Raw genomic sequence first — 12758 nt, 5'->3', positions numbered from 1 at the left:
AGACCTAATGAACCTATAGATCATGGGCTCCAACGATCCAAGATTAACCGGTTAAACTCATTAACCTTGTTAACCAACATTCGTTAACTATTAGGACACTCCACTATAGCCTAGTAGTTGCACTCCCCTCACTATAGATATATTTCTGTCCATTTGATATAACCATGATTAGTAAGTCGATCCTTCACAGGTTGTTCGTAACTAGAGTTGGGTCAATTTACCGTTTTACCCCTAAAGTTACTTCTTGTTCCTTATGTCTCACTGATCCTCTAATGAACAATTGGTTTGTGGTCCAACCAGTAAACCGAATCCCTCTCAGGCTAATGAGAGGGTGGGGCCCCTTGTTCAAGACCTGGAGTCAGTGCTTAAGGGAACTATCTTTCTTCTATCCCTAAAAGTGGGTAGGAGTGAATTCCATCTTGCACCCCACGTCCCTAGCCATTCACCCAGTCTTACCCCTGAAATGGGAGGCCTATTGAGTCGGCGAACTAGAGCCACTGTCAGCCATGCAAATCTAAGGATAATTCCGAATAAACAGGAGTTCATGGTTAGCTCAGGATTAAAACCGAGTTACCTAGGTTATCGAATGAAAAGAAAATTAGTCTCAACAGTAAACGACATTATAAAGTGAGAGTGGTTTTCTTCATGGTCCGATCTTATGCAATACTCATTGCATAGGACGCCCCCACTCACATGTCTCCACATGTACAATTTAGTGATCACATTGTTTATATCATATACAAAAGTGGGCCGCATCCATAGTGTCCCCAGGATAAGATACTCAGCCTTATCCCCATACTATAGATCATTTTAACTATATACTTGAACTTGATCCACTCTTATGTCTCTACATATAGTTCAAGTAATCATACTATAGTCAGAGTGTTCTTAGTTTATTGGATTTAGATTAATAATCGTAAAGTTCACTTTATTCAATAATACTCTTTACTGAATAAACAACAATAATAACTTTATTGAAAATAGAATATGTTTTTGTTTACAAACTATGAGTTTTAGGACATAAAACCCAATATGAATGTACTAAGTTAAGAATAGGGCGTAGAGCTAGGCTAGTTTCACATTGACCTAGGTTAGAACGTTTTTAATAGATCAAGCATCTAAAGATCGTGAGCGGTGATCAGTGGTCAAGACTATAATACTCCAAGAAATTAGATTTAGCCCTAAGGAGCTAGTCTCAAGTATCCTGGAAATTTGAGTTTGAGATTTAATCCACCTAGATGCCCTAAGAAGCTAGTAAACCTATATGGTGCCCAAGGAAATCTAAGAAAGCATAAAAGGTTACTAGCAGTGTGAACGGTATCACTAGAGCTTGATTGCATCCTATTTTCTCCGGTAGCTCAATAACATTATTTGACAAACTAGGTTAGATCTAGTAGTACTCCCGCTAAACAATAGACATTTAGTTACCATGGTGAGTAGAAACAAGTCGAGAGCCTAGGCCGCTTTTTCGTAAATTAGTCTTGAGAGGGGATGAGGGACAACATAAGTAATTTAGCTCATGATGAGTATCACTATTGTATGTGAAAATGATTAGATGCTCCCTAAACAAGGTCGTTGCATTGTAAAATTGTCTTGAGAAGGGATGAGGGGCCACATAGGTAAACTTAGTAGGTGATCGGCACACAAGGTCACTCTCCTAGGTTTGACTCGATGGTGGTCGTTGTGGAATTGCCACTAGTTAACCTTACATAACGATGTTTAGAAAGAGACCCCATTCTGTTCTATGAGATATGACGATGTCACACCTCAACCAAGGATATCGATTGTTCACTGCCAAGGAAAAGTAAGCTTACTAAGTATGAGAATAAAAGGTTGGCTCACCCGAGAGATGAGATACGTCATCCAATAGATCTGCAGCGTTAGAACCCAGTAAACAACTTCTATACTCTAATTGAGTTTGTGACAAGTAAGAGAAGCGCTCTATTAGCTATAGAAATATGTTCAAACTTCCTAGAGTCTAGAGAAAAGACAGTGACAACTTACAAGGAATTAGATGCGATAAGAATCTACAAGTAGGCTACTTACTAAGTACTTTTATACTCATCCCATTCTACATTTCTTTTCAGATGCTTGCTCATTGTCAATCGAGGTGAAAGAGCGATTAGGATTTGTGCAGTCATAGAGAGAGTCGTCCCGATGCGTCAGTCTAGTCTAGTCTAGTCTAGTCTGTTTGTGTATTTTAATTTTTTTTTTTTTTTTTTTTTTTATGTTTTAAAATTTGTATCCCAATTCTAGGGCCCAAATTTGTAATAAATTTGAAAAGTACTCATACATGATTTCAAGTTGTTTTAAAATTGTAATGTTATTTGTCTTTAAATTACGCAAACTATTTAAACTGATACCTTATGTTTACCTTAAACAATCCCTTATGAAATCCTTATGTTTACCTTAAACAATCCCTTATGAAATCTTAAGATTCTAAGTCTTGAAAATTAGGTCGTTAGATTTATAACCCACTAGAAAAGCGCAATTGGTTAAACGCAATGCCTATATGATATGAACCCAGAGACATCAATCATAACATATGCTTCAATGAAGATGTGAAGAAAAGATTGTCAAAATTATCAAAAGATGTTTCAATTCATGCCACAGCCACATTGAAGAAGAATGAAGTTTGATTGTTACAAATTTTGGATAGGTTACAATTTAGAGTAATTTAGAATTATTGTATTTTAAGACATTTTATTTACTTTAGGTTATATTTACATAATGACTAATTATGGTTATTAAGTATGAATGTTACCATTTTTGGAATTGCTTTAATAGTTTCATTTTGAGGCTATATAAAGCATTAATGTTGTATTTGTAAGGTAGACTTGAAAAATATAGTAAAAGAAGCTTTGTGCTTTTCTTTAGCCAATGGCTAAGTTTCTTTGTAATTCTACTTAATAGCTAAGTTTCTTTGCAAAGTTTCTTGTTTCTGTAGTTAAGTTTCTTTGCAATTTGTAATTCTACTTAATGGCTAAGTTTCTTTGCAAAGTTTCTTGTTTCTGTAGTTAAGTTTCTTTGCAATTCTATGTAGTTAAGTTTCTAAGTTTCTTTGCAATTCTATGTAGTTTAGATTGCATGTAGCCAATGGCTAAGTTTCTTTGCAATTCTATGTAGTTAAGTTTCTAAGTTTCTTTGCAATTCTATGTAGTTTAGATTGCATGTAGCCAATGGCTAAGTTTCTTTGCAATTCTAAGTTTCTTTGCAATTCCATGTAGTTTAGGTTGCATGTAGAATCATTCAAGCTCGACATGATCAATCTTGCTTGTGGAGTGATTCGAATCTCAAACAAGTGTTCTGATCGATCTTGCTTGTGGAGTGATTCGAATCTCAAACAATACTCTTGCCTTGAGATATTCGATCAACAAGGTAATCTAAATCTTATTCCCCTTGTATTGATTCCTTATCTTATCACTATACTTGTAGCAACTCCTCTAATTGATCAGCTCTTTTTTGTGTGGCATCAGCTCTTATCAATGATTAGTTGTGTTAACATATCATTTTGGAGGGTGTTAAAAAGAAATTTCCCAATATCTTGCATGTTAATGAAAATCAAACATGATTGTTATTATTTTTCGAAATAAAGTAAGAATGAAGATATAGAAAAAAAAGGGGAAAAAAATGCTGAAAGAAGAATAAAATCAATGCAGAATGAGAAGGAATACATGTTCGCACTCCACACCTTAAGGATGGCATTTCCAAGTTCCATATGCATTCCATTCTACAACAGTACAGTGAACTTAAAAAGCTATTATAATAACTCTATTCTAATAAAAGCATCAGAAACTGAAAAGAAAGTGGTGGTGCATCCAAAAACGAAATGAATTAACAAACCTTCCATGGAATTCACGTTTATCCTTGCCTTCTTCTGGACTTGAATCTTCTCTCCTTGCTTCTGTTGCTAAAAATTAATTCTACCGATTCATCAAGATCTATTACAAACCTCATCATGCTGGCTATTCTAAAGTCCTTTGGATTTCTTCAGTGCTGCTTTCGCTTTCCTCGGTAGATTCTCGAGTTTTAGGTGAACCCGTTGGCGTGGAGCTGCTCGTTGATGGGTTGTATCTCTTAAGGAGCCTATCTTTGTTTTTATTCCACCAATCTTCTGCTTGCTGCCCATCAAACCTCCTCTTGCTGCAACGGATTGTAATTTTCAACCAAGTGACACAAGCAAGGAAAACTAAAATACCAACATAAACTTGTGCTACATTTTTCCAATATGGATGAGTTTCCAGAGTGGTTCTCATACATCTAAACCTGTAGAGATTTAAACAAAGTGTTGCATAAAGAAGAGATGTTATGCATCTGAGAGAGTAATGATACCTGAATTTAACGCGTTTGAAAATCTTGGTACCATTTGAAAGTACAACCAAAGTTACGTAAATACCAGGTTCAAACTGCTCGGTAAATTGCTGTTCGCCTTCAGTTGGTGGTGTTGAAGCTACTGGAGATATCGAGCCATTTTCTGTACTCTCAGAAACTGCCTCCCCTGTACTAGCAGAAATTTTCTTACTTTCCAGGAGACTATTTACATTGTCCTGCGTTAAGGCCTTCATTCCCAAAGCATCCAAGTGGTCTTCTATCCTCTTTGAAGAATCATCAAGTGAGGGAGTAGATCCATTATTGAGCGTAGTTACAATGTTAGCTTTTCCATGACTCGTAGACGTTTTCGATGTCTCAACCATATTTAAGAAAGCTTCAGCTTGGGCATACATGGCTTTAAAATTTTCACCATCGGAAATCTCAGGTGGCAGCTTCTCTTTCATTTCCTTCAACTGAAGAACCAAGTGGAACAAATTTACATTAAATCAACGTGCGTCACTAGTATTTGAATTATTGGTTATCAATTCTAAATGAAGGATACAGAAATCAAACAATTTGACATATTAAGAGCTTAGAAGATTGCTTATCTTATCTAATAAAATAACAGCTCTCCAAAAACCTGTAAATAAACTTAGCTAGGCTACCAATGACGTCAACAGCATTCTTTCCGGTTATTTGAACAAGCTATTAAACAACCTGAAGTAACTAAAACGGTGAAATATTTGGATTACCTGGTCTGTTATGGTTGTAACTAATTTCTTTGCTACTTTGCACTTGGAGGACTCTTCTTCAACTAATGAAGCTGCTTCCGTCGCAAGTTTTTGCCAATTTTGAATTTCAGTACCTTGAATATCACATTTCTGCTTCAAACTCTTAACCTGAAAAACAGGGGAGGGTGTAATTTATATGAATGAAACAAAGTTTCTTTGGGTGTAGGTTTCTTTAGAAAAGACATGCGAATCTAAAAAATATGGATTCACTAGGAGTCAAGTTAATACTTGGCTTTGAAGCTTTGATTTATCTTGAGCTAACGTCTCATTTGACTTCCTCAGAGAGTCGATAACACTCCTTGAAAATACTGGAGTAGTTAAGCGTGGTGGGCTTGGCCTCCTTGAATATGGTGATGCAGGTCTTGAGTTGCCCATTGGTGGTGAATGCGGTGCTGCAGCAACTGCAGGCCTCAAAGCATTTTGAATAGCACTCAACGAGCTTGGAAATGCAATGTCTTTCAGTTGCTGAAGAGATGGCACCTGAGAAGCTCTGACCATAGAAGGAGAAGTTGGTCTACTCCCTGGTCTTACTGATTTAATCTCATGATATTTAACAGGTTCTGTGGTGGGAGACAATAGGATGCGAGAGGGTCTCACCTCCACTCGATCAAATTTTTCCTTGTAATCTGTTGAACGACGATTGGCCGTCAATTTTCTATTTACAGCCAAATTGATGCCAGCCTCAGCAGCTTTAAGTTTTGCATGACATGAATCACAAACGCGATGTGGTTTGCCTGGGGTAGGTGCCAATGCTGCTTTCAAAGCTTTCTTGGAGCTGCATGAATGACAATGCACCAGCCCACAGTTATAGCAATTGTGCCTCTTCCTTGTGAAACCAAATGCTTGACGGCAACCAGTGCAAACTGACTGATCTGCTCCACTAACCCACTTATGAATACATATACTTGAAGTAAAATTTGACCCACAAGATATGCTTTTAACATGCCTGTCCTTCAAAGCTTCCACGAGTGCAGGGGCCTTCCTGTCCTCTACATCTCCATGTCCTAATCTTCCATTGGAACCCCTACCCCAAGAAAAGACTTCATTTCTTGATGTGAGAGCAATTGTGTGATATGCACCGCAGGAAATTTCTTCAACAAATTCACCAACTAATCTATCCTGCACTAAGCAAGGAATAACTCCATCTGCACTTGGATTGCCTAGCTGACCATATGCAGTCCCACCCATGGTAAACACGTGACCTGATGTGGTAAGAGCCACAGTCATGTAGTGTCCACAAGCTAACTGGTGGAAATTGTAATCCATAAGCGAAGGAACGCAAGTAGGAAGCAGATAAGTTTCCTTGTTTCCATGACCCAATCGATATTTATCACCATCACCCCAAGTGAACAACTTCCTAGATGACACATTTGAACCAGTCTGACCCATAACCTCAACAATAGCAGCAGTATGCCAGACTCCACAAGCAACTTTTATGGTCCTACGTCCACTCAATAGTTGCACCTCTCTTGGATATGCCACGCTCTCCCTATCGCCATGGCCTAATACACCATATGTTCCATCACCAAATGTGTATAGTTTTCCATTTGAAGTTGCCAGTGCTGAATGCCACGTGCCACATGCAACAGATAAAACTTGAAGCCCTTCCAGTGGACCGACAACTCTTTTTGGTATCCAGTGACTAACATCAGTGCCATGACCAAGAATTCCAGAATTAAAGATACCATCACCCCAAGTGAATAAATCATTTGAAGAGGTTACGGCACATGTATGGTACTCGCCACAGGCTATAAAGTCTACATTGCTAACTGCTAAAAACTCAACAAGATGGGGGTGACTAAGATCTCTATCAACTCCATGACCGAGACGTCCCCCACATTCTTCACCCCATGTGAAAACCTCGCCTTGCCTCGTTACAAGAGCAATGTGTCGGACACCGCAAGCAATCTGATGAACATCAAGAACAACGTTCGTCTCCAATGGCTTTGGAGTGAGCACATCATTTTTAACTGGCATTGGACTTGAACTTCCATCTGGTAAAACTAAATCAGACCAAATCTCTCCCCATACGTAAACGTCACCTAATGACTCTATATCATCTGGTCCAGATCCTCCACTTGAACAACTAGGAGTGCTTGATACACTGCTGCGGAAACCATCTCCTCCACTTGGTCTTAGTTGCATATTTGCACGTTCCAAACCCACATCTGAACTTACCAGATGCAATGGAGACTCACGAGAATTTAAATCAATAGAATCCCTTCCACGAGCTATGCTGTTACTAAATCCTAAAGTTGCACCTAAAGGTCGATTACTTTGACAGAAGTTGCTAGCATCCTGAACCTGGAAAATAATAGTCAATCATAGGTTACAAACTTTTTTGATAGGTTAGCATAGAAATTAGGTACATGATAACCAGATAAAAAGCGTAATCGCCCAACCCAGGTGATCTATGGTTATATAATAAGGAATCAAGATTGTAAACAATACTGCCCACATTTGGAAGATTTTTAATCACGTTCTACTACTTGGGTAAAACATTCACTTACTCTATAACTTGGAAAAGAGAAAAAAAATAATAATAATAAAAGATCAACATATATAGTTTGAAATAAGGCTGTATCTACTTTTAAAATAGTTTTATTTTGAGAACAATGAATCACAGAATATAAATTAAATCTAAAATTATGACACTGTTTTCATATATTCTTTAGTGTGCTAAAGAATGAAAGAAATTGTAGACTTTTGTTTTCCAACAAACCCTTTTATTCTATGGCTCATGAGTTCTCAGTCATAATTTATAGGCTCGAAGTGGTACGGCAAAGTGACGCCTTTCCAACTTTCCTAACATATTGCAGATAATGTGTGAGAAAATATTGACTCATCCTTGAGCAAGCATTAGAGGCTTATCCATAATATGATGCATCGAGTTCCATCTATATTGCAAGTATGACAATTTTCTGCAGGAAGATTTTCTCTATGAAACCATCGTGCTGTTGCATTAACCTGAAGAAATAGCTCCGTAATGACGTCTTTCATGTGAATTCAACATTGATGCAAGAGCAATACCAGAAAAAATCTAACTGCCAAGGATAAAAGCAAAAATGAACAAGACCATGCTCATTATAGGAATGAATGAAAAGTAAAAACTCACATCTGGAAATTCACACCTAGAACGTCCATGATGTGGTCTTGAAGAAATTAAATTCTTAAGGCCAACAAGCCAGACTTCAGCTTCACTTTTGTCCTTGCAGATCTATAAACAGGTAGTAGATGACAGAAATCATTCGATTACTCTCCAATCGGAGATACTACAAATAAAAAGATGAAACTTGAATATTTTCTTGTGGTTCACTAACCAAATCAAGTGACCGCTCCCCGTTTCTATACAACAATGAAAAAGATAAGTAATCTTTTTCAGGCCTCAAATACCTTCTGAATACAGCCTGTAAAGGGAAAAAAGAAAAGAGGAGAAAAAAGAAGAAATCTCATTATTATTCTTTCAAGTTCAAAACGTAAATTCTAGTAATATGAACGAAGATAAGAGAACAAGAGGAGAAGAAAACACAGCAAAAGAATGAACACAAGTGGCTTTTGATGTAAGTTAATAAAGCTAATTAAGGTGACAAATTAAGTCATTGAACCAGCAAACAATCAAAAAACTAAATATAGTAGAAATTCTATATTGACAAACATATAGCCATGCCACGAGAAGATCCTGCATCATATGCATTCCTTATAGTTAATCACAGGTATGCATATTCTATTACTTAGCTTTTTGAGGGCAATTTTAACTCACAGTTCTTTGTCCTGGGATAATTCGTGAGATGCTAGATAGCTTCAAGGTTCTTTCTTCCCCATGTGAATACCAGATCAGCTTGGTTTCGTCCTGAAAATTAGTTGCAGTAAAATTAAATTTTGAAGACATACATAACCTGACATCGTGATGCCTGTGGACAAGATGATCAAACTGATGAAATGGTCAATAGATGTATTAGTCTTCTTATGTTTGTCTATGGTCCTTCATCTTGGTCACACGTTGCCGCATATGTTGAGCCTGCTATGATCCTAAAATCTGAAATACATATCTTCAACTATCGATGAAGTTACGAAACGAAAGTATTTGGAGAAGTGAAGAAAGAATTGGTGAATGTATTATGGAAACTTATTTACGATTTGTACCGAACACACCAGAAATCCAGAGAGTGAAAATTTGTATTGTGTTGGGCTAACCACCAATATGTTCTAATAAATCTAGTTGTTCATCTCATACACGTTCATCATTCATAATAGAACTGAGGGGAATAAAATTTTAATAATGCATTATGCATGTAATGAACACCACAAATAACAAATCCGTAACTTATGGCACTATAGAACAACCCTCAAAAGGAATTAAGTAATAAATATGTTTGAGTCTCAACAAGGAAACTATTACTTACAGTAGAGATTCTGAATGGGCAGAGCTTGGGCCTTCCTTTTCGGCTATACTTGATTAATTGAGTTCCTTTTTTCAAAGCGATGAGTGCCTTGAAAATGATAAACAAAGAAACGCATTTAAGAGAAAAGAAAAGACAAAACAGAGCATCGAGGTCGGAGGGAGATGTATATGAAGGAAGGATGAGAAAAACTGACTTGCTCAATATCACGCTCGTGATTCCCATAGCTAGCAGGATCTGCCATTCCATCTGAGAAAATCGTGGACAAACCGCATGAAGAAGAAGCACAACAATGTCGACAAGCGACAATTGCATGAGGTAGTGCGGTGGCGACCTGCGTACCCCAGTCTTCTTCATAGATGCATGTGCTGCTTCCTTCTCTTGTGACCTCTCATCAAAATTCTCCAAATCCACGTTTCACATAAAAACACACAAAACGCGATTTGAAGGTCTGATTTGGACAACCGCGACGTCATCGCCAATTCAATGAAAATCAACATTCATAGATCAGACAGTTCTCAACAATACAATCGATTGAAAATAAGAAATCCGGAAAACGAAACGAAAGAGGAAGGAATAGTATTACCTGTTATCATGCGAAATGAAAACCAGAGACCGCAATTGCGAAAAGAATTCGGGGAAGAAACGAAGAAGAAGCTGCAATGCAATAGAATGCATGTGGATTCATGAATTTCACTATTTTTTCGGTTGGAAGAGGAATAAGTGGTTTCTCGGCCGTGGCGCGATTATGGAAGCCATTAAACAACACCAAAACTAATAACCGTTGGATTTTAAATATTCGATCTTCGCCCTTCATTCAAACATCACATTGACTTCCCAACCTTATGACTTTTTACTTTTTATCTTTTAAAAAAACATTTAATCTCATTACCTTACTTTAATTTTTAATCAGAGGATATTTTAGTGGGTAAAAATTCAATTACCATTTCAAAACATAATTCTTCCATCCTTCTTCTTGTAATTATTCCACTGACAAAAACATTTTGTACCAATTTTGAGACGACTTTATTTGAAATGTGACTTTAGTCCTAGATCACGAGTTCTTAATTTCATAAGGCTTCATCAATTTGGTGCCTAGCCCTGATTTATGCATTTATTATATGATCTCTCATCCTTGGACGAGTACAAGGAGAGTGGATCCCATTGGGTTGTCCACTTTCATCCTATATAACACTCCCCTAAACGGTCTACTAGGTCACATGGGCTATAAACAATGTGAACCTGAGCATAAAATCTTTGTCTGAGATGCAAACTAGGATTCATAATTTAAATTTGGCTCATGGTTACCCCAACATTCCCCTACCTCCTCCACGATGTAATCTAAATTTTGGCATCCTACAAAGCAATGCATCTTGTACAGAGTCTAAGTAGGATATCCCACCGAAGTGAGGAAAACATGTGATCAAAATGTACTTTGTATAGGAGGTTTGGGGTGATTTTGGGCATAAGGCGAGTCTGAGTAGAGTAATATCTAGCCGTCTACGTCATGATAGGCTTAGAGCTTGAGTTGTGCACTTCTTGAAACAATCATAGAGTAATATCATAGATTCATAAGTTTATAGTTCAAGTTTAAGGGTCCATCACAAGAACTTAAAGGCACAACCTAGCCATATGTCATACTATGAGGTTTATAAGCTCTAGTCCAAGCATACAAGTCATAAACATATCTACACTTCCTAATCTCATGCAAACATTATACATCATAACATCATAAATAAATATCATGTTGAAGTTTATTAGAATATAAATTCTCACGAAATGTTTGTAGGGGCATTTTTGTCATTTTTACCATAATTTTGGTTTATGCACTCAACATACTCCAATAAATATCTTTGAAATTATTCATAGTAGTTCATTACAAATACGCCTCATATAAAATTTCAAGTCATTTTAGTTCTTTTAGGCAAACATTATTTAAGTTCTTTTAGGCAAACATTATGAAAATATTATAATTGGTGTAGGTATTAAGTCTCATAGCCTCATCGAGAGAAAGTAGGTTGTGACTCCACCATCAAGATAAACAAGGGGCGACCTGCAAGTGGTGCCCATCCAAGTCACGTTTGGGCCAAGATTGAGAAGTGTCATGATGCGACCGAGAAGGACGGTGCATCATCTAACACACCAAGAGTGTGCATTCAATCTAAGTCGAGGCATATGCAAGGTTCAAGAGAACGAGGCAACATAAGTGTCGAAAACAAGTTCGAAGAAGGCCAAGTAGACCCTGGGCCATAACCTCAGAAGTTGGGCTTTCGATATGGGTTTTGGCATGCATCTCAAGAATTAAGTCCGTTGATATGAAAGATGAAAACTCACCAAATTTGGTGTCAAACAAATACTTGACGGACTATGCACGAGGCCGTATGTCTGCTCGCCAAAATGACGTCTACTCAAAAAGGATTGGAATGCTTCAAAATGTATAGGGGGGAGGCACGGTGTTGGCTCTCCACCACCCTTGGACTTTGTGGCACGCGTGAGCGAGCATCATAGGATGAGTGTCTCGGGCATCTTCCTTTAAAAAGGATCTTTCAAGGACAGTACCAGACGACACGGGTGTGCTGGTATTGCGCCTCAACCCATATGTTGGAGGTTGGATTATGCACCAGTTATCCTGAACGTATATCGTAAATGGTTTAACATAGACATGAGAGAGTCTAATGCTCGAGCAAACTCGGATGGATGGATGTTCGAGATGTCTCGATGAGACGAACGACACATGGGTCCGTTTCCAATGAATGTGTCCTGGGACATGGGATGACATTACATTGCATATATCATGTTGTTAGAAACCGAGATGACAATGAGATGCAACGTTATGTCGCACATGATTGAGCATGCACGCACGAGCATTGTGTGTGATCGAACAAGCTTGAATTTTGCACAAGTTATGTTTGGTTGGCAAAGGCAAACCTCGCCGACGATCTAACGAAGCCACAAAGTCGGGCGAAAAATGTGAATGGGGCTTTTGTTCCCCCTTAATGCTTGTTGTGAATGTGTCAAGATCACGATGCTGCACGATTGAAGATGTACGACCATGTTACTAAGCATGCTCCTATGTCCATCAAACTTTTCATACATCCTTATTAAATGGTACTTGGCCACCTGTTAAAATCTTATGCATAGGCAGATGTCATTAATTGGTTAATTTTATAACTTATGATTCCCAAATAAAACTTTTAATTTAGGTCCTTATCTCATGGTTCTTGGCCTGGCCGGATCTTTACTTATTTATAAGTTA

The 12758-nt window shown here is 37.7% G+C and overlaps 1 protein-coding gene across 2 annotated transcripts; it reads right to left on the bottom strand.

Annotated features, from left to right (window-relative positions):
- Nucleotides 1–3623: 3623 nt before the first annotated feature.
- Nucleotides 3624–10245, bottom strand: LOC111779627 (PH, RCC1 and FYVE domains-containing protein 1). 2 transcript variants are annotated; one of them, XM_023659712.2, is made up of 10 exons: nt 10089–10245; nt 9699–9953; nt 9506–9592; nt 8863–8952; nt 8423–8509; nt 8218–8319; nt 5331–7406; nt 5064–5210; nt 4333–4784; nt 3624–4143 (listed from the first exon to the last, which is right to left on the bottom strand). In XM_023659712.2, exons 2-10 carry the CDS (start codon nt 9744–9746, stop codon nt 3966–3968), a joined length of 3267 nt encoding a protein of 1088 aa, XP_023515480.2. In that variant the 5' UTR covers nt 9747–9953; nt 10089–10245; the 3' UTR covers nt 3624–3965. The 2 variants fall into 2 exon arrangements, with proteins under 2 accessions (XP_023515480.2, XP_023515482.2); XM_023659714.2 differs by having other exon boundaries at nt 4124–4266; nt 4397–4784.
- Nucleotides 10246–12758: the final 2513 nt, after the last annotated feature.

This window comes from Cucurbita pepo, chromosome 3 (assembly GCF_057944985.1).
Source record: "Cucurbita pepo subsp. pepo isolate OVF chromosome 3, ASM5794498v1, whole genome shotgun sequence".
Classification (NCBI taxonomy): Eukaryota; Viridiplantae; Streptophyta; class Magnoliopsida; order Cucurbitales; family Cucurbitaceae; genus Cucurbita; species Cucurbita pepo.
This window is presented reverse-complemented; position numbering and strand designations above follow the sequence as displayed.

Coding starts and splice junctions, on each gene's coding strand:
- LOC111779627 (XM_023659712.2), bottom strand. CDS start 9,746: ATGGCAGATCCTGCTAGCTATGGGAATCACGAGCGTGATATTGAGCAA. Junction 7,407..8,217: donor CTAGGTGTGAATTTCCAGAT/GTGAGTTTTTAC, acceptor ATTATTTTCCAG/GTTCAGGATGCTAGCAACTT. Junction 4,785..5,063: donor TTACAACCATAACAGACCAG/GTAATCCAAATA, acceptor TTGGTTCTTCAG/TTGAAGGAAATGAAAGAGAA.